The 27,065-nt window shown below is 44.7% G+C and overlaps 1 protein-coding gene across 1 annotated transcript; it reads left to right on the top strand.

Moving 5' to 3' along the window:
* serinc5 (serine incorporator 5) lies at positions 1-27,065 on the top strand (the record flags this gene model as incomplete). The annotated part of the gene is made up of 12 exons (XM_080532169.1): positions 1-27; positions 13,887-14,054; positions 17,717-17,895; positions 18,009-18,091; positions 18,659-18,752; positions 20,435-20,646; positions 21,349-21,441; positions 21,674-21,800; positions 22,213-22,282; positions 23,841-23,877; positions 26,588-26,732; positions 26,921-27,065. The coding sequence occupies 12 exons, from the start codon at positions 1-3 to the stop codon at positions 27,063-27,065; spliced, it is 1,380 nt and encodes a 459-aa protein (XP_080388295.1).

Raw genomic sequence — 27,065 nt, 5'->3', positions numbered from 1 at the left:
ATGTGTACTCCGTGCTGTATCTCCCAGGTGAGTAAACACCAAGCTTTATTTTGTACACGATCTAATATTTCTTGTTGACCGTTTTTGTGGTCGCTATTATCGCCAGCCAGAGCAGCCAGCTGTGCTCAGCCAGTTTTCCAGTCATTCATTTGCCTCCCGTTGCTAACAATTTTACACTCCAGTGGAACACATGTATTATAATAAAGCCCATTCTATTTTTGATGAACGGTTGAATGAAAAATGTATTTAGCTCTCAGGGATTGTTACACCGTGCCAATAAGCGAGCTGCATCATTTGCGGTGCGTCTTCAGAACCGTGTTTAGTATCGGAGTTGACAACATCGTCAAAAAGTCTGACAACAATGACCGTTGATATCGTTTCTCTCCAGACCTAGCGACATTGTTCCCTGTTGACGAAATGTCAACTAGTGTAAACTATGTTATCAATCAATGCGATCATGTTTAATAAACATTGTTGATCACGTGTGTGATATATGTGATATACAAATCTGGCGCTCAAGGTTTGTGTTTCTTTCGGCTCGGGCTTGAGTCCATCCCGTCCGACCAGAGATCATCTCTCACTTTTCCAATGACAACACGTGACGTTAGAATTATAAGGTTCCATCTCCATTTTTGTCAAAATTGAGTTTTTTACATATTCTGATCCATTAGGTGTTTATTAATGCCTGTGTGGTGTTATTTTTAAAATGTTGACATTTTTGAGTTAGTAATTCATAAAATACAAAGGTTCCATCTCACAGAACATAGTGGAATGTAAAAACTTTGACGCTCAATATCTCTGAACTACCCTAGACGGAGATAGAACCTTATCATTCTGAGCTCACGAAGAGGCATTGTGGCTCTAATGGTTTTTGGCGCGTCTGTCTCCTCACTTAGTGGAAAGATATTTGCGTCTCTTCCCCCGTCCCACCCTAACCGCTCAAAAACAACCGACGAGTTTCATCAAAGAACCTAGAAGGGTTTAATCCAATACACACTTTATTAGCAACACTATACAAATACTGTGTAGGTAGGGCCTCCCTTTGCTCTACAAAACAGCCTCAATTCTTAGTGGCATTTATTCCACAAACATTCCTGACATGGATACTGATTTTTCAGGTGCTTTTTCAAGCTGTGAATCTCCCGTTTTTACCACATCCCAAAGTGTTCTATATTGGATTCAGATCCGTTGATTAGAAAGGCCACTGAAGAACACTGAACTCACTGTCATGTTCATGAGACCAGTTTGAGACGACATTTGCTTTGTGACATGATGGTGCATTATCATGCTGGAAGTAGCCATTAGAAGATGGGTACACTGTGGCCATGATGGGTACATTGTGGTCAGCAACAATACTCAAATAGGCTGTGATATTCAAGCAATGATTGATGTGACTGTGAGGAGGAGAACAACACAAAGTTTACAGTGAAGTTATAACAATTATATTGCAACATAAATTGTTGGAAATTGTTCTTAACCATAATGGACTTGGTGGAATTATACTTTAGTTTTCATGGAATACTTTGCCACCTGCATTGTGGTGAAGTTTATCACAAGCCCTATACTAACTTCAACTACCCAAAAGGAATCAGACATGGCCTTCATGTGCATAAGCACTGCTTTAGAGGGTTGTGAGTCTACTGAGAAGTTTCTTATCCAGAGGAATTTAATTATAAGGACAGTGACACATCCCTCATCCAGCAACAAGCATAGGGAGGACCAGGGTCGTTCCTCTACCCCACCCAATGAATAAAGGAAATGAAATAATCTTTGTGTGTGTGTGTGTGTGTGTGTGTGTGTGTGTGTGTGTGTGTGTGTGTGTGAGATTAGGCTGGGATTAGCAGGAAATGAAGCACAAACACTTTAGTCAACATTGTCCTTCTACACTGGCCATGCGCTGATCCTGTCAGGGACCCCTATTCGCTTTGTCCTCATCTGTGTGTGTTTTTGGAGTGTGTGTGTGTGTGTGTGTGTGTGTGTGTGTGTGTGTGTGTGTGTGTGTGGTCGGTGGGTGGTCTGTTAATTTCCCTTCTGAACTGAATGTGGGAGATTGGCTGTTTGGATTAGATCAGTGGACAGGCACAGACGCAGGATTGGACCGCCGCATTCTAGCAGGCTTGGGCTGGGTGCCTTTGGCTGGGCAGAGAGGGATCTGTGGTTTGAGCTAAGAAGCGAATGGCGGGGGTTGTGGAGCAGTAGGCTGGATCACAGGCTGAGAAGCAGGAGCGATACCAATGGGCAGTGTTAGGCCTAGACTAGCAGCCGAAGAGTGGTGACGGAGCTTTAAAGTGAGAGGAACACACATGCTGTTCTCACAACACTGGCTGAGCACTACCCTGACACTGACCAACATGCTGACCAGCTGGTAATGGCTCAGGTTAGGGCTGGCACAGATAGGCCTGATCCTGGAACAGGTGCTATGGGCTGAAGTAACACATTTACAGTGAGGACTCTAGTTTCTCATAGGAAAAATATTTCAGTCATTTTACATCTGACGGGATTAAAGCACAAGGGTGTGTGGGGGGCTGTGGTTGCTGAATGCTGAGCCTCTGATCAAAAGCCAGGATGTGTTGATTTGGCCCCTAAACTGCACCATGCCAGATGCAGTCATTTTACTTCACTTTTGAGTTCACTTTACTTCTGTGATTTTCATTCAGCCCAATTATTCTTTAATCAGGCATCTGTTTATCACTAGATTGGAAATCCATTGTGCTGTAGAAACAAAAGTACAGTACTTACAGTGTATTTACTACATGGAGGAATTTGGCATAGCTTTTATCGCAATCATCACAACTAGTTCTCAGAATGTCTGGCTGATATGATTTATGGTTCTCTGCACAGGAAGCCTCAACTATGATGTGATGCTTTTGTAAAGACACGGCTGTGGTTAGACCTGGACCATAGAGAGAAGGGACCTGCCTCAGAGCCTAGAATCATCCATGCTTTTGATCATGGGGTGTAGCCTATGTGTTTGGGTCAGAACATGTGAGAACATGTGAACATGTGAACATGTCATGCAGGTTGTGTGTGTGTGTGTGTGTGTGTGTGTGTGTGTGTGTGCACGTGCGTGTGTGTTTTTCAGCGGAGATGGTCAGGTGGTGATTGTTGAATTTCCCTCCAGGACTGTTGAGGGTAGTATGATGAAACCCAGTGAAATGCCTGTCTTCTGTAAAAGGGTGGCAATGGTTAATCTGAGAGAGAGATGGAGAGAGGGAGGATTCTACCAGAGAAGAGAGAGCAAAGGAAGGAGAGAGGGGAGGGAGTAAGAGACCACCTCAATACGTAGTGCTGTGGTCCAGCATAGATGATGGACCACACTACATTCTGTATCATCATTTTACGAGACGTTAAGTCTTCCATTGAACTATTTCATCATGCCACAGTGCTAAGTTAACCATCGTCAACAACAACACATATTGTCAACACAGATCTGACCCAGTGCTCCTGCCAGGAGGGAAGACACAGAGACACAGTATTTTTTCGCGTGTGCGCTCATCGAACATTTAATAGTCTAGGTCTAAGTAAAAAAAATAAAAATAAAAAGCTACACTACATGTTGAGGTTTGATCTGAATCTTAAATATTCTTAGGCTTGTGAGGGTAAAGTGAAACACTATTTGGAGCTCTCTCCCCACAGAGATCTGCAATGCCCCTACCCTGGACACCTTCAAATCAGCCCTCAAAACCCATTTGTTCACCAAGGCCTTTGGCTCCTAGTTTAGTTTTGTCGCTGTCTCTGTGTTTTCTGTTTTGTCTGTCTGACTTTCTGTAAAATCTGTAAAGCGTCCTTTGTTTGTGAAAGGCGCTATATAAAACCAAGATATTATTAGGCCTATTATTATTATTATTATGGCTGTGTTTTAATCATGGTGTAGCATGAAACCTACACCGATCTGATAGGACCGTGTGTTTTGACTGGATGACATTCTTTCCTCTCTTTCCCTCATGTGGTGTAACTTTTTTATATAAGACAGTTTGTTCAGTTTCCTCTGTTTGCTCCTGTCTCTGTCTGTATGTTTGCTGGTATTGCTCAATTTAGACTAGGCTTACTTCCCTGTAATTGTCTTTCTTCCGCGCTCTCTCATACTCTCTGTCTGTGTCTCCTCTCTGTCTCCCCGCCTTTGCTTTTCCTCACTCTGTGTAGCGTCGCTAGGGGCTATGAGAGAAGGTGTGTGTGTGTGTGTGTGTGTGTGTGTTTGTGTGTGTGTGTGTGTGTGTGTGAGTGAGTGAGAAACAGTGCAGTGATACATTTTTGCAGTGTGTGTGCAGCTGCCTAGCTACAATGGAGCAGCTGTCAGTCAGGACATGAAGTGGAGTTGAACAGGTCTCCTCGACTCTATCCCTAGTTCCTGGTTCTTGTTGCTGTAGGCGTGTGCGTGTGCTTGTGCTTGAGCATGCATGCGTGAGCTCGTGTCTCATACAGTCCGTCTGTCTTTTTTTTCTTCATACAGGCCTTCTCTGTGGGTTTATGTGGGCTGTTCACTCTCTCCTTCTATTCCTCTCTCTATATCTTCTCTCTCTTGCTTTCTCTCTGTCCCCTCCTATGGCACTCGCTGCCTCTTCCTGACAAAGCCGTGTGTAACCTGAGAGAAGAGGGTGTGACAGGGGTAGTTTCGGCTGAATCGTCACACTTTTCCCGTTTTTTTCTTTTCAGGATTTATTTGTCTTTTACTTTTATCTAAAGTTGACTCAGTGTCCCATTGAGGTCCACGCTGCTTAGAATCAAACCCACAACTGGGTTCTTTTGTCTGCACCATGTCCTCTAACCAACTGAGTCACAGGAACTAGGTTGTAAGCTGTTGTGGGGTTTAGGTGGAGAGTCCGTACGTGTCTGAATCACCATGTGGAGTTATGTGTACGTGTCTGCTCTCCTACCCCCAGCTGATAAGATGAGGTCACCCTGACTCAGTTCTGCTGATTAGCCTCTTCCACACAGTCCAAACTGCCTCTCTTCCCCTTTATTCTCTATTCATTTATCCTAGACGAGTTAGTTATCCCAGTACTCACTGTTTGACGCTCTCTGTCTGTTGGGGGGAGGGGGGGGGGGAGAGCAGCACCGGCCTTGCCCGTCTGTCTGGCTGCTTGATTGGCTGTATGTTCTAAGAGTACATTCTCTGTTCCCTGTCCTGATTGGCCTGTATTCTGCTTGTTGTTTTGCATCTGTGTGACCTATTTCTGCTGTGTGTGCATGTGTGTTTGATGTCATCTGTTTCCTTTGTGTGTGTGTGCGTGCGTGCGTGTGTGTGTGTGTGTTAAATAATGCAGTCTTTCATCAGGCCCAGGGCTGACTCTCTGAAGCAGCAAGGCAGAGGACTTAATGATTATTTTAAAGAAGTGTATGTGAAGAGGGTCTTACCCTGCTGTCACCCAGGATCTGGGTTTGAGTCTATTGGACTTGTCAGTTCAGGAAGGGAAGCTAAATTCAGTGTTTATTTCAAATTGCCCATTGTCTCTAGAGAGGGGACTTGAGTCATGAATGGTATTTGTGTTCTGGTGCTCAAGGTTTGTGTTCTTTCGGCACGGGCTTGAATCCATCCTTTCCGACCAGAGATCTCTCACCTTTCCAATGACGAGGCATTGTGGTTCTAATGGTTTTTGGTAGGGATGCACCGAAATGAAAATTCTTGGCCAAGGCCGAAGCCGAATTTAAGGAAACACTTGGCCGAATACCGAATGTGTATCGGCAGTTTTTAATTTTATCATTGCATAAACTAAATACATTTTGCTTTTTATTCATGCTTCTCAAAGAAAGAAATTGAGATTGAAAAAAAATAACTTTTATTGAACATTCCAGCAGACATCAGTCTATACCAGGGGTCGGCAATTAGGTTTGGCCTCGGGCCAAATTTTTTTTGAGCCACTAGATGGCGGGCCCGAACGTTTTTTTTTTTTTTTTCTTTTTTTTCTTTCCCCTAACACCAGGGGAGCCACCCCTCCTAAATTTCGTTGTTTGGTACCTGTACTGTAGCAATGACAATAAAGACCATTCATTCCATTCATTCATTCATTCATTCATAAGTAATTGATTGTTAAAAAATGTGACACGTTCTAATGCTTTGACTTTTCTTTCGAAAAATGTACACATCGCTAGTCAACTAACACAGCTTGTTTTGTGAGCCTGCTAACAATGTAAAGTAGTGTTGTAGTTAACTAGGTAACAATGTAAAGTAGTGTTGTAGTTAACTAGATAACAATGTAAAGTAGTGTTGTAGTTAACTAGGTAACAATGTAAAGTAGTGTTGTAGTTAACTAGGTAACAATGTAAAGTAGTGTTCTAGTTAACTAGGTAACAATGTAAAGTAGTGTTCTAGTTAACTAGGTAACAATGTAAAGTAGTGTTGTAGTTAACTAGGTAACAATGTAAAGTAGTGTTGTAGTTAACTAGGTAACAATGTAAAGTAGTGTTGTAGTTAACTAGGTAACAATGTAAAGTAGTGTTGTAGTTAACTAGGTAACAATGTAAAGTAGTGTTGTAGCTAACTAGGTAGCAGTCCAATCCATTACGTTGCAGTATTTTGGCTTGACTAGCAAGTTTGTGTTGTGATTCTCAACAACGTTGAAACGTAGTTTCACCCTTTTCCATAGTTTTGAATAATAAATGTGTGGACTGACGATGTAGCGCAGCCTAGCTTATTCTAATAATTATTTAACATACTTTCATTCTGAATGATTCCCCCCTCCTCCCAGACAAGGTCACATTATTATTGGATTGGTTGTTTGCCTGCCGGGTGAAGTTAGCTAAACATTTAACCTGCTAACTAGCAAGAGAAACATCATGTCACTCTCCAAAGGTGTAAAGAGGAAAGTTGACGGTGAAAACAGGGCATTTAAAGAGGAATGGACAGCGAACTATAATGTTCATCCTACCTGGTTTCATCAACGCAAAGCCGTTGTGAGACTCACATCTTCCGTGCTCACAATGTTCCCTTTCTATACATGCGAGTCGTCCTTTTCCTCAATGAATGTGATAAAGACGCACGAGAGGAATCGATTGATGCAAAAAAAAACTTGAGAACTGCCTGCGGATTAAAGTGACGTCCATATAACCAGATATCAAGCAAATACTGACCGATGGGAGATGCCACTTTTCACATTAAGTGAGTACCAAGCCTGTCGTTATTGTATTTAATAACCTAATTGTATTTTTTATATTTTGAATGAATGGCTCATTGTAATTATTATCCCTAATAGCGTGTTTGCTCTGTCGTTTCAGGAGCATAGGCCTATGCACCACCACCCCTTGCATAAGCGGATTACTTTTCTTTCTTTTCTTTTTTTCACCGATTTTGTTGTCAATGTTTTTCAGAATATTAAACTGAATTTGCTTTGTTACTGTTCATATGTGTGTTGCAGTCACATATACGTAAACATTACGTTTGAATTATTCACTGAGCTGGTGTTATTTTTTTCAAACCACACACGGCTATTTCAGCACTACACGTTGTCCACCTACTTATGATTCACTATGAGGGGTTCAGCGTCAGTGCGCTTCGGTGCACCCCGCTGCCTGATTGTCTGTCCCTGTGTCATTCACTCTCAACATAGATAAAAGTACAATAAGCATTATTCAGGTGGAGGTAGATTCTCTATTCGGACATTATAGGCGCTATATGTGGGACTGTCGGTCCGATATTGTAAAAAAAAAAAAAAAAAAAAAAAAAAGTGGATTCTCAAAATATTCTGCTGGGCCAAATATTATTGGTGATGGGCCAGCAATGGCCCGCGGGCCGCCTATTGCCGACCCCTGGTCTATACCAACAAAGCACAATAAATAAAATAAATCAGTCAAATTAAATGTTTTTGTTTTCCCTGAATAGCTGCTGAAAGAAAATCTTTCATCAATGTAGGCCGAAGCTTTATTCATGACTTGTGTTAACAAGAATGATGTGCCATGATAATATTATTACAAAATACTTTGGAAGATTGCAAGTTAACTAATTAGGTGAACTCTCTTTAAAGAGATGCTACAGGATTTTGATAATTCTGTATGTTGTGGCTTAAGTATTGATGTCCGTATGGTTCAATGACATAGTGTTACGGCTGGGCCTTCACACACCCTCCCCCGCCCCCACAGCTCGAGCACAGCGTGCTCTCCGCCGCAGCTGAGGCTTGTCCCCGCTAATTAGATCTTCAGCCAAACCTGCACACCTGTCTCCACTCCCAATCAACCCTCTGTCTCCACTCCCAATCAACCCTCTGTCTACATCTAACCTGGACTTCCCTTCACTCATCGTCAGTTCTTCCCTAAGAATGTCCTGGCAAGTATCATCAAAACACGCCCACTATTCGGTGGTAAACATTCGGTGTTTTCACACATTCGGCCGAATACCGAATGTGCTTTATTTTGCGATATTCGGCCGAATACATTCGGTGGCGGAATGTTCGGTGCATCCCTAGTTTTTGGCGCGTCTCCTCACTTAGTGGAAAGATATTTGTGTATCTTCCCCGTCCCACCCTAACCGCTCAAAAACAACCAACGGGTTTCCTCAAAGAACCTATACGGTTTAATCCAATATACACTTTATTAGCAACGCTATACAAATACTATGTAGGGCCTCCCTTTGCTCTCAAAACAGCCTCAATTCTTAATGGCATTTATTCCACAACATGTTGGCAACATTCCTTTGAGATTCTGGTCCATGATAACATGATTGCAATTCCTGCTTTTTCAGGTGCATTTTCAAGCCGTTTTTACCACATCCCAAAGGTGTTCTATATTGGATTCAGATCTGTTGATTAGAAAGGCCACTGAAGAACACTGAACTCACTGTCATGTTCATGAAACCAGTTTGAGACGACTTTTGATTTGTGACATGGTGCATCATCATGCTGGAAGTAGCCATTAGAAGATGGGTACATTGTGGCCATGAAGGGATGCACATGGTCAGCAACAATACTCAAATAGGCTGTGATATTCAAGCATTCAAGCATATGATTGATTGGTATTAACAGGCCCAAAATGTGCCAAGAAAACATTCGCCACACCTCCTCTACCAGCTTGGACTTTTGACATGTGTACAGGTGTTCAAGTGTTTGGTGATTGTGAGGAGGAGAACAACTGATAGGATGCGTTTTTCATTGTGCACTTGTAAACTTTGAATACGGTACTCTGTATGAACTCATCTGTAATCATAATCAAGACGTGACATCTGGACTGTTGACACTCAGCTAGACACTGGTCCACCCTCTCTGTCTCATGCTCTGCCATCTACCTTGCAGCATGTAACTTGACTGGTGGTGACCAGTATAGAACATGGGTCAATAAGCCATCTCCTTATGGAGAGGAGTTAGAAAGTTGGGAGGACCCTTCCGGGTCAAGGTAGACTCAACGGAGCCTTGTCAATGGTTATGATTTGTATGTTTGCTTGATCATCAACTATCGCCTATAAGAGGCACTGTGAACAACATACTGTGTGCGTTCTGTCTCCCTGTGACTGAGCACACCCGACGTCGTAATAAACTTGGATCTTAATTGTCTACCGTGAGCTAGTCTTTAATTACTTTTGGGTACCAACGATCTCGGCCACCACCCATCATCAGGAAACCATCATATCAACAACACAAAGTTTACAGTGAAGTTATAACAATTCTATTGCAACAAATTGTTGGAAATTGTTCTTAACCATAATAGACTTGATGGAATTATACTTTAGTTTTCATGGAATACTTTGTCGCAGTTTATCACAAGCCCTAACTTCAACTACCCAAAAGGAATCGGCCATGGCCTTCATGTGCATAAGCACTGCTTTAGAGGGTTGTGAGTCTACTGAGAAGTTTCTTATCCAGAGGAATTTAATTATAAAGACACATCCCTCATCCAGCAACAAGCATAGGGAGGACCAGGGTCGTTCCTCTACCCCACCCAATGAATAAAGGAAATGAAATCATCTTTGTGTGTGTGTGTGTGTGTGTGTGTGTGTGTGTGTGTGTGTGTGTGTGTGTGTATGTGTGAGTGTAATTAGGCTGGGATTAGCAGGAAATGAAGCACAAACACTTTAGTCAACATTGTCCTTCTACACTGGCCATGCGCTGATCCTGTCAGGGACCCCTATTAGCTTTGTCCGTGTGTGTGTGTGTGTGTTGTGTGGGCGGCGGGTGGTCTGTTAATTTCCCTTCTGAACTGAATGTGGGAGATTGGCTGTTTGGATTAGATCAGTGGACAGGCACAGATGCAGGATTGGACCGCCGTATTCTAGCAGGCTTGGGCTGGGTGCCTTTGGCTGGGCAGAGAGGGATCTGTAGTTTGAGCTAAGAAGTGAATGGCGGGGGTTGTGGAGCAGTAGGCTGGATCACAGGCTGAGAAGCAGGAGCGATACCAAGGGGCAGTGTCTCTAGAGAGGGGATTTGAGTCATGAATGGTATTTGTGTTCATTTCCTGATGGTAGGCCAGCCCTGTCCACTCACATACGGAGCTCTCCCCCTTACCAGTATCCAGAGAAGAGAGAGCGGGTGTGTGTGTACTGGTAAAAGCACTGACTTAGGCTACATAGCGCCTTATTCCAAAGCACTTTATAGGCTAATGGCCTCTCATTCACACACAAATGGCGGCAAGCTACCATGCAAGGCGCCGGCCCGCTCATTGGGAGCAATTTGGGGTTCAGTGTCTTGCCCAAGGATCCCTCGACATGCGGCCAGCCGGGGTTCGAACTTTACCTCCTGCCCCACAGCCGTATCAATGTGTTATTGTATTTAGGGTCCCAACTCAGAGGGGGCTATCGCCTTTCACCCTGACCCTTACAACAGCTAGAGGAAATGAGAGATGGGGCTGGGGGAGAAAAGGGGAGTGAGAGGGAGGATCAGAGAAGATGGTAGCGTGGGGGGAGGAAGCGAGAGAAGAAGAGTGAAACGAGAAAGAGAGAGGGATTATTTTTTGTTTGTCTTTTTATCTTCACACTTGCTTTGGCAATGTAAACGTATGTTTCCCATGCCAATAAAGTCCTTTGAAGAGAGAGAGGGAGAGAGAGATGTCTGTCTCTGGAGGATCCCAGCGTTGTAACAGTGTGGTGGGGGTGGCTGTGTGTCGTTGGGTGCTTTTTATAGTAAATAGCAGAGTTGGTGGTGACCTCGCCATGCTCTACTTACCCACAGGCTGGGAGGCTTGGTCAGGGCTGGTGGCATCTAGGGCTGTGGAGAGGTAGCACTGGGTTTGTGGTTGGGGGAGAAAAGGAAGTTATTACAGTAGGCTGGTAGAGTGAGGGGACAGAAGGGGTGTCTGGGGGTGTTCATATGGTCTGAATCGGGGTTGCAGTTCAGACACAGACCACCTGTTGACGTGGTAGGAGGACAGAGAGAGGCGGGGGGGGGGGGGGTTGAGGTTGTCGAAAAAAGTGGGGTGGGGGGGTTGCGCTGGTAGGGGAGGGCTGTTGTTGGTTGCCTCGGTTACTCTTTTGTCTCTGTGTGCCGTGGAATGCCTCAGTAGCCGTTGTCTGTCCTGCTAGCTCCATAGGACTCTGTCGTTAGCCCCCTCACTGTGCATTCCACTAAGTCTCCAGCCTTTACAGAACACACAAGGGATCTCTATTTGATTAGCTAATCAGATAAACACACTCCACTCTAAAGAGATCTTAACACCCTCGCAAATTCTAATTCACGTTTTCTCCTTACTTGAATCTGTTGTGTGTCTAATTAATTACTCATTCGATTAGTGCCAATGTGGGCACATCTGAGACAAAGGGAGATGCTGGCTCCTTTGCGTCCTATGCAGTCAATGTAATACCCAGTATGCGGAAACCAACCCCCTAGCCCCACCCGCCTCCTCCCCCCCTGAGAATAGAATTAGATAAAGAAGGATTAGACAGATGTTCTAGCTAGCCGATGGTTGTCTTTGAAATCCATTCAGCTGCATTCACTAGGAAGAGTTCCATTTGACTCCCTGTGACATGTGACCTACTCTGGAAGTGTTGTGTTTCCTGTCACTGACTAAATCCTCCCCCGTCGTGTCACGGGGGAGACTTCAACTGACTCCTCCTGGAGCCCCTCGCCCGACGCACTTCTTCTCTAGGTGTGAAAGCAACACAGTGGGAACTCCACCTATGATACTGGGTACAACTCAGGCATAGGCTCCAAGGCGGCGATTTTGGCTGAATCCGCAATGATAGATTTGATTGAATCAATTAGATTTGATTGATTTCGTTTGCACCTCACAGCCACATGTCTCCACTGGTATTGAGAGCTGACACCGCGAACTTATGAAAACTCTGCGAGAGAGTTTCCGTATCATATTTCCTTGGATTCCGCCTCCGTGTGGTCGGCGATACGGGAGCGTGTGTTGATCACGATGACACAGAGTCACTGGATAAAAGCATCTACTAAATATCAAAACTGTACATATCAATATGATACGTCTGTATGGTGTAAAGGCATGTTGGTTCTGTTGTGTTTTTGTGCTCTGTAGAACGGACTCAGTTTTCGCTGTGGGTTCACAAATATATTCCTGACTGAGTTGTACAGATAGTCAAGGCACTATGGCAGGCATAGAGGATTTTTGTTTCTGCTCCATGTGAGGAGTTTTTGGATCGTTGTACTAAAGATCTGAAAGTTGCAAACAACTATAAACTTGATCTAAGTGGTCTTGGTGATTTAATGTAAAAGCTATGGAACAATTGCTGTGGGTGTAGCCTAAATCTGGCTCTGATATTAGCCAGTGCCTCCCCAACCATCGACCTCACCGCACGTCACTGGACGTGTCAGCTCATTCATGGTGTCGGTCACAAGGGGTAGCCTACCCCCACACTCATTCACTCTCTCTTTCTTTTTTTCTCTCTCTCTTTATCTCACTCACTCTCTTTCTCCCTCTCACTCTTCTCCTCCCCAAAGTAAGTGAAGATAGACACTGAAGCCTCTCAGCTCGCTGTACCACACACACACACACACACACACAGACATACACACTGAAGCCTCTCAGCTCGCTGTACCACACAGACACACACACACACACACACACACACACACACACACACACAAACACAGACACACTGAAGCCTCTGTTCCTCCTGAGGAGCTGTCATAGGGAGAAGAGCTCTGCGTTCATAAGGAGAGGCCTTGTGTTCTATTTCAGAATGAGAAGGACTGGATAATTATACACTGACAAGAAACCTCTCCAGCCACTCCACCCTCCTTGTAACTGTACAGAACTTACACACACCCTCCTGCTGTAAGCCTCCCAGTCACCAGGCCTATATAGAACACACACACACACACACACACACACACACACACACACACACACACACACACACACACACACACAGCTGTGGTTATGGTGGGTTTGCTGAGCTCCAATTCTGACTGACTGGGGGGGGACCAAATCTGATGTGTTTTGGTATCCCTCCTGTTTCTATGCACTCCCATAGAGGAACTCTCCAAACCCACTAGACCTATCTGTCCTGTCTCTTCAGTCTGAGGCCTACTCTCTCCTCTGTAGGCCTACTGAGTCTGTGTGTAGTCTGGTACAGTGATTATAAAGCCAGTCCTATGTTATGATTTCAGGCGTGTTTTAAGCCTGGTCTAAGCCTGGGTCAATGTAACATGGTCTGTCCATGGTAAGGCAGTAAAGCCAGTGTGCCACGGTCGGATGTGTTCTGTTCTAGTGCTAATGGCTGTAATCGATTATGGTATGCCCCCCCCCCCACACACACACTCACTCATATGTAAGCTGCTCTCAAACGGTCTTAGGCTGGTTAGGGTCAGGCTACGTCTCTGGGAGCAATGTATGTCTTGCTCTCTCTCCCTCTGTTAGTCTAGCTGGTGCCCCTGCTGTGGCGAAAAAGGCTGGGTTTATTTGTGTGTGTGTGCGTACACGTGTGTGTGATAACTTTGGTTCTGCTGCCTGGAAGTAGTTATGTTTTATGATATGTGTGTATAATAATGTGTCTTCCCCCCCTTTAGCTGGCGTGCTGTTGTGGCACAGCAGCATGTTCGTGTTGCTGTGGCTGCTGTCCTAAGATCAAGCAGTCCACGGGGACGCGCTTCATGTACGCCGTCTACTTCCTCCTGGTCACCATCGTCTGCGTCATCATGATGTCACCCACCGTGGAGCAGGAGATGAAAGAACATGTGAGTACGACCGCTTCCGCTTCGTGCAAACTGTGCAACTTCCAGCGGGCCGCCACAGTCTGATTTGTCCCTTCAGTTTCATAACGACCCGAATATATTTTTACACTTTTCAGAATAACATAAAAGATCTCTAACGTTGTGTTTTGCGCCATTGCTTCAGTAAAGCATCGCTCACTCCCACCCCATTGCTGTAAACTCACACGCTCACACGCTTTAGACTACTTCTATATTTCAGCGCTGCTCGCACTATTGCGGGAAAGTGTTCGAGCAGGTTCGAGGCAAGGCCGGTGCTAGGGGGTTTTGCCCCCCCCCGGTGAGTGACACAATTTGATATGAGGTCCACCCACCACAGTCTCACAAAATCCTGTGGGAAACACTGCTCCTAGTATGTCCTAAAGAGATGCCGCCACTGGAGGAGAACGAGATGAGGGGAGGAGTGATGAGGGGAGGACAGGACAGGAGAGGAGAGGAGAGTGGTGGAGGAGGAAGCCTCATATCCAGCCTGTAGGTTAGTTTATTAGGAGAGATCCAGCGGATCTCTAGAATTGTTTGGACCCTAGAATTGTTTGGACCCTGTATGAAAAGCTTCACTGGCAGAATAGAGCAGACAGGAATGGACGTGGCTGCTGCGATTTCCTGTGTGTAATTCTAGGGTTGCAGTGGCCTAGTTAATAACCTACAGTCTCCCACAGTGCAGAGAAGGACTCACCACAGACTGTAACTACTGACTCAATGTGCTCCAATGCCCTGCTTCTCTCAATACCACAGAGTCAGGGAGGTCCTGATTCTATAGTGATAATATTACAGTTAACAGTATAGTAAAAGCAATAGTCCCTCAGTGTTTCCTCCAGGAATTTTTACAATGGTGGCGGGTAGTGCTGACCGCGCGCGCCCGCGATTTTTCCGCGTGCACGCGCATGAAACGCGCACGCGCGCTCAAAACAACGACGTAATTTCAGCCAAAACTCGAGGATAGCCCAAAAAAATAAAATGTTTTCCTGTACTTCTCCCGTGTGTCTCTTATTGTCTGTGTCTGCATGTTTTTCCAGCATGTAATTCCGTTGTCAATAAAAACAAAAACACTGATCTGACGTTTTTTTTCACAACGTTATTACTTGTCACTTTAAGCCCAGGAGGGAGTTAGCGATTAGCGATGTTTAGCTTAGCTTAGTTTAACAGAAGTATCTTCACTTTTAACATGACTTCCCGTGGTCGTAGAGGGCTGGTCGACGGCTTAAAATGACCGTGTAGACCTGTAGACCTTATCCAGCTATAGTCTTGTGTTTCTACCCCGGGCATAGCCGGTGTTATTCACGGACAAACACTCCTGTTAGAGTGGTTCTAGTACACTGGACATAGGTAACACATAGAGAGGCTTCTCCTCTCTCTCTCCATCCTACACTACACTACACTACGCATCCTATACTACACTACACTACGCTAGCTCGCGGTGTTCGGGTGACAGCCAGGGCGCGTTCGTAAATACGCTCTGGAAATCTGATCAGCACTCACGGAATGCCTCTTGTCCAATCAAATGACTTGGTCCCTTTATGACGTTGAACCCAGTGTGCGCTCCGGGGCTCTCAGAGCGAATTTACGAACGCAGCCTCAAGTTCAATACTCGCGACACACACGGACTGGTCCAGTTTCAGCGCTTGTGGGTGTGTCTAGCGCTGTGAAGGTCTGAAAAGCGGCCTAAATCTTTTTATTTTTTTTGGGTTGAGAAATCTGAATGGTGGCGGAGGAAATTCCATCGTGGCGGTCCGCCACGATGAAATGCATGTAGAGGAAACACTGGTCCCTACTGCATAGCTCAGTTGGGATCCAGGTGTGAAAAAAGCTGTAATTCACTCTCAACCTACACCACAACTCCTGTCTGGCGTTGTGCGATGACCACTCTTCCCTGCTCTGCCTGGGTTGTTAAAGGGACAGTAACCTCAGCCTGGCCTTGACCGGCCCATGTGTGGCTCCAGGGGGGGGGGGGGCGGGGGGGGAGTACTGTACTGTACGGAGGGAGGAGTTAACTGAGTGTTTGTGCATCTGTGCCTGTCTTCAGTTTCCACTGTGGAAAAAAATGCATGTCCTAACTTAGTTTACTGGTGGATCCACCCAGTGTATTGTCCGAACTTGGTCTTTCCTGAACTATGTCTCTAGCTTCAGTTTCTTGAGGTTAACAGGGGAGTAATACTGTCTGATTGTCTGCTCAGGTATTTCTTCTAACAGTGTCAGCGTCCGTGGTGAGGGGTTGAGTCACCTAGTGTGAGCGAGTCAGGGTGTGGTCAAGAGTGTGTCAGAGTTTGGGCCATGGCACGGTTGTTGTTGTTGTTGTTGTTGTTGTTGTAGATGTTATCATTATCCCTTTAATGCGGGGTAGCTGCCTGTTCCCTTGCTTTATTCTTCTTGGTCCTGTCTGGAGAATGAGATCAAGAAATATACAAAATACAGCTTAAGCTTTTAGGTTCTGTGGCCCGGTACAAGTCATATGACAAGACAAAGGCAGGGCAAAGTGAGATGTTGTCTCTCCTTCCCTGCGATGGCGTTTCCAAGCAGGGAATCACCCTGCGTTACTATGGCACTGACTACTGAAAGAGCGGCTTTGAAGCAGAGTTATTTCCCCTTCTTTGCTTCTCCCTTTGCTTGTCCCTCCGCCTCCTGTACTGTGTCTACAGTACAGTATAAAGCAAACTCCCTGCTGTGGATCTCCATGTGTGATTGGAGCCCTGTAAAAGGCTCCCCCAGGCACAAAATGGCTGCCATTTGCCCCACGTGAAGCCTGCTGAGAACAGCACAGTACACACACACACACACACACACACACACACACACACACACACACACACACACACACCGCACAGTGGGTAGTCCAAGCTAAGAGAGCAGCCATTGTGAGTGTGAGAGCAATGTTCTTTTCTGTGTAGATTTACAGCAGTCACAATCAGCCAGCCCCTTTTCCTCTTAATCACAACACTATGGACATGCTAATATGTCCTTCACATCAGACAAAGGATACAAAAAACTGCCCCTTTACTTCCCCACTGCTCCGTATCCTATAGAGACACAGCTATGACAACTCAATCGAGTCACAACACTACAGCTTTTTCAACTCCCAACTTCAATAGGCGACATTCTCATACAGTCTCTCATTATAAAAACTTTTACTTTTACAGAGGCAGTCTCCACAAATGTGTTTTAGCAGCTCTTTTGATTTCTTACCGAATTTACTCCAGTGACTCTTGCTCTGGTTTGCTGGCTTTTCCCCCATTATGATCTCTCTCTGTCCTTGTTTTCTCTCTGAAAGGGGGGCGGATAATTTATTCATCCCTGTCTTTGTTGTGTACACTGACAGTTGGTTCTAAAGCCCCAGTAACAGGCCGGAGAGAACGAGGGATGAAAGAGGGGTTGGTGGAGAGAAAGAGGGGTTGGTGTCGCTGCCTGTCCTTCTTTCTGCTTGCTTAGAGGCGTGACACTCAGCATAGACCCTATTAGGCCCCTTTTCTCTAAGGACACTCACTAGTAAACACAGACATGCTTTTTAACATTGGTGGTCCATTTGACCATATCAGTGCTAACCCCAAGTTTTTATCCCATGTTTTAACATTGTGTGTGTGTGTGTGTGTGTGTGTGTGTGTGTGTGTGTGTGTGTGTGTGTGTGTGTGTGTTAGATCCCGTTCTACAGTGACCTGTGTGAGAAGCTGAAGGCTGGGGAGAACTGTAAGACCCTGGTGGGCTACTCTGCTGTCTACAAGGTCTGCTTCGGCATGGCCTGCTTCTTTTTCTTCTTCTTTGTCTTCACGCTACGAGTCAACACCAGCAATGGCTGCAGGGCTGCCATACACAACGGGTGTGTATGAGTGTGTGTGTGTGTGTGTGCGTGTGCAGTCAGTATGTGTGTGTGTGTGTGTGTGTGTGTTGTCCGTGATTTGATGGAATGCGCTGGAATCTCTCCCTGTCCAGGTTCTGGTTCCCAAAGTTCATCATTCTGATGGCCTGCTGTGTAGGAGGCTTCTTCCTCCCAGAACCGGACACCTTTCTGGAAGGTACACACTCGCATCAGCTCCTGTCCCCAGTCAAACTCTAACCCAAAAACCCCATTCCCACCACAACTCAGCTCACTCTGGTCATGTCCTCCTCACAGTATATCTCCTCTCCTCTAAGCCCCGTGCTCTATCTCTCTCACACTCTTCCTCCCTCCCTCCCTCAGTTAATCTCCCTCTGCATTTAATTTATGACTATTAACCTTGGGAATTCACTAAGTTTGCAACCACCAGTCACTTTTGGTCCATCTGGAAGTGAGTTTGAGTTTCGTCATGAGAGAGAGAAAGAGAGAGAAAGAGAGAGAGAGAGAGAGAGAGATCTCTTTCTTAGAGATATCTGTTCACTTCAGAGACCTGCATAAAATCCTCCTGACTGTGTGTGTTAGTGTGTGTTAGAGAGATAGAGAGAGAGAGACATCTGTGGAGTCGGTGATTGAGACGTGAACTGTTTGAACAAATGCCAAATGTACACTCCCTGCAAACTCATGGAGCAGGAGATCAGTTATTAGATCAACATTACATTTCAGAAGTGAATTAAATGACGCCATCCCTCCCGCCTCTCTCCCTCAGTGTGGAGGTATGTAGGAGCCGTGGGCGGCTTCCTGTTCCTGCTGATCCAGCTCATGCTCTTGGTGGAGTTTGCACACAGATGGAACACGAACTGGTGAGAACAACACTTCCTATCAGTATACCCCATGGAGACAGAGTAAGGGTTTCGTAAAGGAGAATCAAAAAGCGAGCAAGTGAACTTTTCTTTGCAAAAAAAGAAGGTATGATGATGTCTCCTCCCCCTGGTCTTGACACTGAAACATGTAGAGCTCCTCCCATTATTAGATTAGGGGCCAGTTTCACAGACAAGGCTTAAGCCTAATCCTGGACTAAAAAGCATCTTCAATGGAGATTTTACATTGAAAGTGTGATTTAGTCCAGGACTAGGCTTAAGCCTTGTCTGTGAAACCGGCCCTATATTAAATTAAATTAGATTCAATTAATTAATCCAATTAGATTTCAATTAAATTAGTGGGGTAGTGGTGGTCTAGTGGATAGTGAGTTGGACTTGTGATCGGAAGGTTGTGAGTTCAAATCCCGCCTGAAACCACACCACTACTAGTGTGCCCTTGAGTAAGGCACTTAGCCCTCAGTTACTCCAGGGGGAATGTCCCTGTAATTCGTAATTGTAAGTTGCTTTGGATTAAAAGCGTCTGCTAAATGGCAAAATTATTTATTATTATTATTTAATTATTAGATTCAACAATCCAAAAATTGTCATCGCAGAGTACAAGTACCAGGCAACGAAATGCAGTTTAGCATCTAACCGGAAGTGCAAATAGTGATATATGAACATAATATAAATATATGACGATGACAGTGATAGGTACAGTATGGCAAGTACGGTAGTTTAGAGGTATATACAGTTATGAGCTATGTACAGTTAGGGTAGCTTATGTACAGTATGTAAGTACTGTATCAAGTGTAGTAAGTGCAGTAAAGGAGATTCTTTTTCATTGGCCCAATATAAATCTATGAATAACAATATAAATTGTTAATTGCTTTCCTGCGAATAGATGTCATTATACACAAGGAATAGTTGTAAGCGAATCCAAACCCTCAACCTTGTGAGGGTCTGTGTGTCATTTACAAAGCGATGTACGCACATTGCACACAATAGAAAGCACACAACATAGTTAGCTGAGGAAGCGTTCAATGCCAGCATTTGTCAGGTGAACAGTGTGCATTCAGTCATCAATTTGAAAAAGATCAGTTGGAATGGGAGGGAGGGAAGGAGGAGGGAGGAGGAGGAGGGGGATGGACCCCTGTGTAGTGTTGTGTTTATGGAACGGCAGGCTTGGCCTGTGTCCATGCTGCAGACAGGATGCACATGTCTGAGGAGTGTGTACTCAGAGCTTCCCTTTTCCCTATGACCCACATACTCTCTCTCTCTCACACACACACACACACACACACACACACACACACACACACACACACACACACACACACACTCACTCTGTCCCAGAAATGTGTGCAACACAGTGGAGCATTTAAGAGGCTGTTCATCTGTTTGTGCTGAGAGTGCAGGACAGACTACCACTGTTTTCATCCTGAGAAATAGAGAGATACTGATAGTGTGTAGTTAAAGGGACATGTGACACGGCTGATTGTATAAACTAAGTGTGTCCAGATGTGGAAGAACAAGCCTGCAACACTAAAACTGTCTCCTCTCCTCCGGATCGGAAGTTATGACTATCTGCTCTCTCTATTACGCCCTGTCTCACTTTCCTTCCCACTCCCCCCTTTCACTCCCTCCTCCTCTCCTCTCCCCGCACCTTCTCCCTCTCCCTGTAGGAGTTCTGGGGTGGAGTACAACCGTCTGTGGTACGCGGCCCTGGCCCTGGTGACTCTGGTGCTGTTCAGCATGGCGGTGGGGGCCGTGGTCTTTATGGGCCTGTACTACACACACTCCCAGGCCTGCCTACTCAACAAGATCTTCCTAGGCACCAATGCCAGCCTTTGCCTCATAGTGACCCTAATGGCCATCTCACCCTGCATACAGAGATGTAAGTATGCGTACAGGTGCGCACGCAGACACACATTCTCACACTCACTCACTCACACACACACACACACACACACACACACACACACACACACACACACACACACACACACTTACCCTCATTCACCTCCACTGGCTTCCGGTCCCGCATCACCTACAAAATTCTCCTCCTCACCTACAAATCCCTCCACGCCTGCACCCCCCAATACCTCGCTGACCTTCTCTGTCAACACACCCCTTCCCGAAACCTGCGGTCCCTAGGCATGGGCCTACTCTCCACCCCCCGCACCAACCTACGGACCTTCGGGGGCAGAGCTTTCAGTGTGGCAGCTTCCACCCTCTGGAACTCTCTCCCCACAGCGATCCGCAACGCCCCTACCCTGGACACCTTTAAATCAGCCCTCAAAACTCACCTGTTCTCTAAGGCCTTTGGCCCCTAGTCTAGTTTTGTCACTCTCGTTGTCTTTGTTTCTTTGTTTTGTTTTTCTGTTCTGTCTGTCTATGAAATCTGTAAAGCGTCCTTGGGTCTGAGAAAGGCGCTATATAAATCCAAAATATTCTTCTTATTATTATTACACTCACACGCACTCACACATTATTCCGTAACACATACACAGGCACTTAAATAAATGCACACAAAACTCTTGCAGTATGCACAACACACACCCATAGTAAGACATGTGTCTGTCTGTCCTCTCTCCAGTGAAGCCCACGTCAGGCCTGCTGCAGCCCGGGGTGATCAGTGTGTACGCCATGTACCTCACCTTCTCAGCCTTCTCCAGCAAGCCTATCGAAAGTGAGTCTTGACTGGGGGTTTTTTCGGATGGAGTTTGAATTATTTATCACGTGCTTTACTGTAACCTCAACCCCCCCCCCCATAACTGTCAGAAGGGGAAGGAGAGAGATACTTGTACTCACTTGAATTCATTCTGTCTTAGCTTTGGCCAATGTAGCTCTCCAGTGATTATACACCTTATGAAGAGAGGACTCTGTCTTTTCTCTGTCTCTGTCTCACCTTGTCACTGTAGTGGTGTGGAATGATGGGGTGAACACGACGGTGTGTGTGTTCCCCTTTAACTCTGGCTCGGAGAGCGACAACAAGATTGTAACGGGTGTGGGAACTGTCATCCTGTTCGGCTGCGTGCTCTACTCCTGGTGAGACACACACACACACACACACACACACACACACACACACACAAGTGTGAGAGTCAGAAAGAGTGGATTGTTTAGAACTGACACAATTTCTATTTGCGACATGACAGAATTATATCTGTTCTACACAACACTTCTACCTGGATATTTCACTGAAGTGTGATTGGCTGTAGCTGTAGAGAGGGTGTGTGATAGGCTGTAGCTGTTGGAGCAATTGGATGTGATAGGCTCTAACTGTAGAGAGGGTGTGTCCACATATGTTTCACATTATATGCAGGCATCATGTCTGCTGTGGTCTCTTTGGAGAGGAGGAGTGCGTCTCCAGCCATCTGAACCACAAATTACTAGAAAAATGTAGTCTGACAGATCTGTAATCCTTCCTCCCCCCCCCCCCCCCTCTCTCTCTGTATAGTTTAACATCCACCACCAGACGAAGCTCTGCAGCGCTGCGTGTGTGTAGGAACAGCGTGCCAGAGACTGAGGTATCTGTAATTGTATGTAATGCTCATAAAATTATCCATTTTTGTTGTGTTTTTCCTAGAGCAGGGCTGGGTTGTAACATGTGTTTAACATAGTGGAGAGAACGCAGAAACATGAGGCCTCCCCATGAGACACTCCCTATGGAAACATTCAGAATAGATTCACCAGACCAACACAGAATATGCTACATTGTGTGTGTGTGTGTGTGTGTGTGTGTGTGTGTGTGTGTGTGTGTGTGTGTGTGTGTGTGTGTGTGTGTGTGTGTGTGTGTGTGTGTGTGTGTGTGTGTGTGTGTGTGTGTGTGTGTGTGTGTGTGTGTGTGTGTGTGTGTGCGTGCGTGCGTGCGTGCGTGCGTGCGTGCGTGCGTGCGTGTGTGCGTGCGCGCGCGTGTGTGTGTGCGCGTGTGTGTCTGTTAGGGCTGGGGCAACTCGTAGACATAATCGATTACGGAAATACGTTGATTTGCATAACATGCATCGGCGCGTCGCAAAATGGCTGGGTCTGGTCAAAGCATGGATTCACGATAATCTAAACTAAAGTGTGGGAGTATTTTAGACAGAGACCCAACAATGTGGTGCTCTCTAAGCTCTGCAAATTGGAAATGGCTTATCACAGCAGTACAACTGCTATGCTCGAACACTTGAATTGAAAGCATCCCGGAGCGTTTTGTGAAAACGGCCTGTCCTGTTTAGTCCTGTTTACTTTTCGGCCCCACCCACCAAGCATGATATACTTGGATTATCAACACACGTAACATGTTTCTGTTAGCGGTAGTCACTTAAAAATTGTTTTCAAAATATTTCTTCATCTCCCCCATGTTAAAAGTTATTTATGCATTGCTGCTAACGTAATGTTACACCATGCGTCATCTAGCGTTGTTAATTATTATTATTATTATTATTATTATTAATAATAATAATAATAATATCATAACATTGTAAATTAGACACATTTTAAAATATGCCACTATTATCATTATTCTAATGTGCTTTATGCAAAGCATCATCCCAGATGGCTGCACTATATTCCTTTTACTAAATGAACAAGCTTTTGCTTTAGTTTTATTTTTGTAGAGATTTTATGTTGGACTCTAAAACAGAGTTTACCAGTTAAGACTGGGCTATTTTTTGTTGCGGAATAGTGCCCTGCAATGCATACTTTCTTGTTACATTTGTTTGTTTTTAAGAGAAGATGATTGAATAAAATATTGAAATATTAATGAGACATTTTGATATTTATTTTGGGTAAAGTAGTTGTTATATTAATCGTTAGAATGATCGATAAATTAGTCATTAGATTAATAGACTAATCAGAAATAATAATCGTTAGGTGCAGCCCTAGTGTCTGTGTCCGTGTGCATGTGCGTGTGCGTGTGTGTGTGCATGCGTGCGTGCATGTGCGGTCATAGTTTATGTGTTGTTGATACATACCAGGGGGGTCTTCCATCAAAGTCGCTAAAGGAAAAATCCAGGCTTAGTCTTGTGAGATTCATCAAAACAAGCCCAGATTTTAAAATAAATCTCATGATTTAAGTAACTAACGTTCCCTTTTCTCTTGCAGAGAGCTCGCTGCTGTTTCTGTTGTGGAGATGACTCAGGTAAACCCAAACCCTAAATTCATATACCATGTGGAGTCTTTTCTTTCTTCAACCCCAACCCTCTCTGTGCCCTTCTTCCTCTCTCCCCCTCTCGTACCTCTCCATGTTCATTTACATTTCTTAACACACACACACACACACACACACACACACACACACACACACATAGTAACTGTCAAGAAAGATGGAGGGAACACATTGGTCAGTAGCCAGAGATGATGTCACTGTTACTAGGAGGTTACTATGGCGTAGTTTGAGACGGGCCAGTGATGAGTTAGAGCAGGGGTCGGCAATAGGCGGCCCGCGGGCCATTGCTGGCCCATCACCAATAATATTTGGCCCAGCAGAATATTTTGAGAATCCACTTTTTTTTTTTTTTTTTTTTTTTTTACAATATCGGACCGACAGTCCCACATATAGCGCCTATAATGTCCGAATAGAGAATCTACCTCCACCTGAATAATGCTTATTGTACTTTTATCCATGTTGAGAGTGAATGACACAGGGACAGACAATCAGGCAGCGGGGTGCACCGAAGCGCACTGACGCTGAACCCCTCATAGTGAATCATAAGTAGGTGGACAACGTGTAGTGCTGAAATAGCCGTGTGTGGTTTGAAAAAAATAACACCAGCTCAGTAAATAATTCAAACGTAATGTTTACGTATATGTGACTGCAACACACATATGAACAGTAACAAAGCAAATTCAGTTTAATATTCTGAAAAACATTGACAACAAAATCGGTGAAAAAAAGAAAAGAAAGAAAAGTAATCCGCTTATGCGAGGGGTGGTGGTGCATAGGCCTATGCTCCTGAAACGACAGAGCAAACACGCTATTAGGGATAATAATTACAATGAGCCATTCATTCAAAATATAAAAAATACAATTAGGTTATTAAATACAATAACGACAGGCTTGGTACTCACTTAATGTGAAAAGTGGCATCTCCCATCGGTCAGTATTTGCTTGATATCTGGTTATATGGACGTCACTTTAATCCGCAGGCAGTTCTCAAGTTTTTTTTTGCATCAATCGATTCCTCTCGTGCGTCTTTATCACATTCATTGAGGAAAAGGACGACTCGCATGTATAGAAAGGGAACATTGTGAGCACGGAAGATGTGAGTCTCACAACGGCTTTGCGTTGATGAAACCAGGTAGGATGAACATTATAGTTCGCTGTCCATTCCTCTTTAAATGCCCTGTTTTCACCGTCAACTTTCCTCTTTACACCTTTGGAGAGTGACATGATGTTTCTCTTGCTAGTTAGCAGGTTAAATGTTTAGCTAACTTCACCCGGCAGGCAAACAACCAATCCAATAATAATGTGACCTTGTCTGGAAGGAGGGGGGAATCATTCAGAATGAAAGTATGTTAAATAATTATTAGAATAAGCTAGGCTGCGCTACATCGTCAGTCCACACATTTATTATTCAAAACTATGGAAAAGGGTGAAACTACGTTTCAACGTTGTTGAGAATCACAACACAAACTTGCTAGTCAAGCCAAAATACTGCAACGTAATGGATTGGACTGCTACCTAGTTAGCTACAACACTACTTTATTGTTACCTAGTTAACTACAACACTACTTTACATTGTTACCTAGTTAACTACAACACTACTTTACATTGTTACCTAGTTAACTACAACACTACTTTACATTGTTACCTAGTTAACTACAACACTACTTTACATTGTTACCTAGTTAACTACAACACTACTTTACATTGTTACCTAGTTAACTAGAACACTACTTTACATTGTTACCTAGTTAACTAGAACACTACTTTACATTGTTACCTAGTTAACTACAACACTACTTTACATTGTTATCTAGTTAACTAGAACACTACTTTACATTGTTACCTAGTTAACTACAACACTACTTTACATTGTTAGCAGGCTCACAAAACAAGCTGTGTTAGTTGACTAGCGATGTGTACATTTTTCGAAAGAAAAGTCAAAGCATTAGAACGTGTCACATTTTTTAACAATCAATTACTTATGAATGAATGAATGAATGAATGGAATGAAGAATGGTCTTTATTGTCATTGCTACAGTACAGGTACCAAACAACGAAATTTAGGAGGGGTGGCTCCCCTGGTGTTAAGGGGAAAAAAAAGAAAAAAAAAAAAAAAAAAACGTTCGGGCCCGCCATCTAGTGGCTCAAAAAAATTTGGGCCCGAGGCCAAACCTAATTGCCGACCCCTGAGTTAGAGGAACTGAAAGCTGATACTGCCCCCTGGTGGACATGTAGCTGTGCTGCAGGGAACTAAACGACAGACAGCAGTCTTTTAACCGTAGAGGATGACAATCAACACATACTGTACTCCCTGTATAGCCTCAGGTCCATGCAGGAATCAAACCCACAACAACTACGGTGCAATAATTGATCACAATGACCTTTGAGTACTATGCTCAAGGAGCAGGAGTTGAAAGGGGTAGTGGTGGCCTAGTCGATAGTGAGTTGGACTGGTGATCAGAAGGCCTTGAGTTAAAATCCCACCTGAGAACACCACCACTAGTGTGCCCTTGAGTAAGGCACTTAGCCCTAAGTTACTCCAGGGAGACTGTCCCTGTAATCTCTAATTGTAAGTCGCTTTGGTTAAAAGCATCTGCTAAATGATTCAAATGAAATGACCTGTGTACTGTACTGCGTGGTTGATGTGTTGTGATGTGTTGTGTGTCATGGTTGTGTGTTCCAGAGGACTTTGACGAGGAGAAGACTGGGGGGGGTCAGGACGTGTGGTACGATGAGAGAGAGGGAACCGTCTACAGCTACGCTTACTTCCACTTTGTCTTCTTCCTGGGCTCTCTCTACGTCATGATGACCGTCACCAACTGGTTCCAGTAAGCACGCACGCACGCACACATGCACACACACACACACACACACAAACACACACACACACACATACACACACACACTATATTGAGAAGCAGGGTTTTAGTGGGGCATATTATGATATGTAAGAATGTATGATTTGTTATACTGTATGTAAGTGTGTTAATGTATCATATCTGTCTCTGTCTGGTAGCTTTGACAACCATAAGATAGAGAAGCTGTTGGAGGGGAGCTGGTCAGTCTTCTGGATCAAGATGGCGTCCTGCTGGGTCTGTCTCATCCTCTACATGTGGACCCTGGTCGCCCCCATGGTCTGCCCCAAACGCTTCGAGGCCTAG

The sequence above is a fragment of the Nansenia antarctica genome (assembly GCF_963989245.1).
Source record: "Nansenia antarctica genome assembly, chromosome: 5".
NCBI lineage: Eukaryota > Metazoa > Chordata > Actinopteri > Argentiniformes > Microstomatidae > Nansenia > Nansenia antarctica.
The sequence above is the reverse complement of the archived record's forward strand: the minus strand, read 5'-3'. Positions and strand labels throughout refer to the sequence as shown.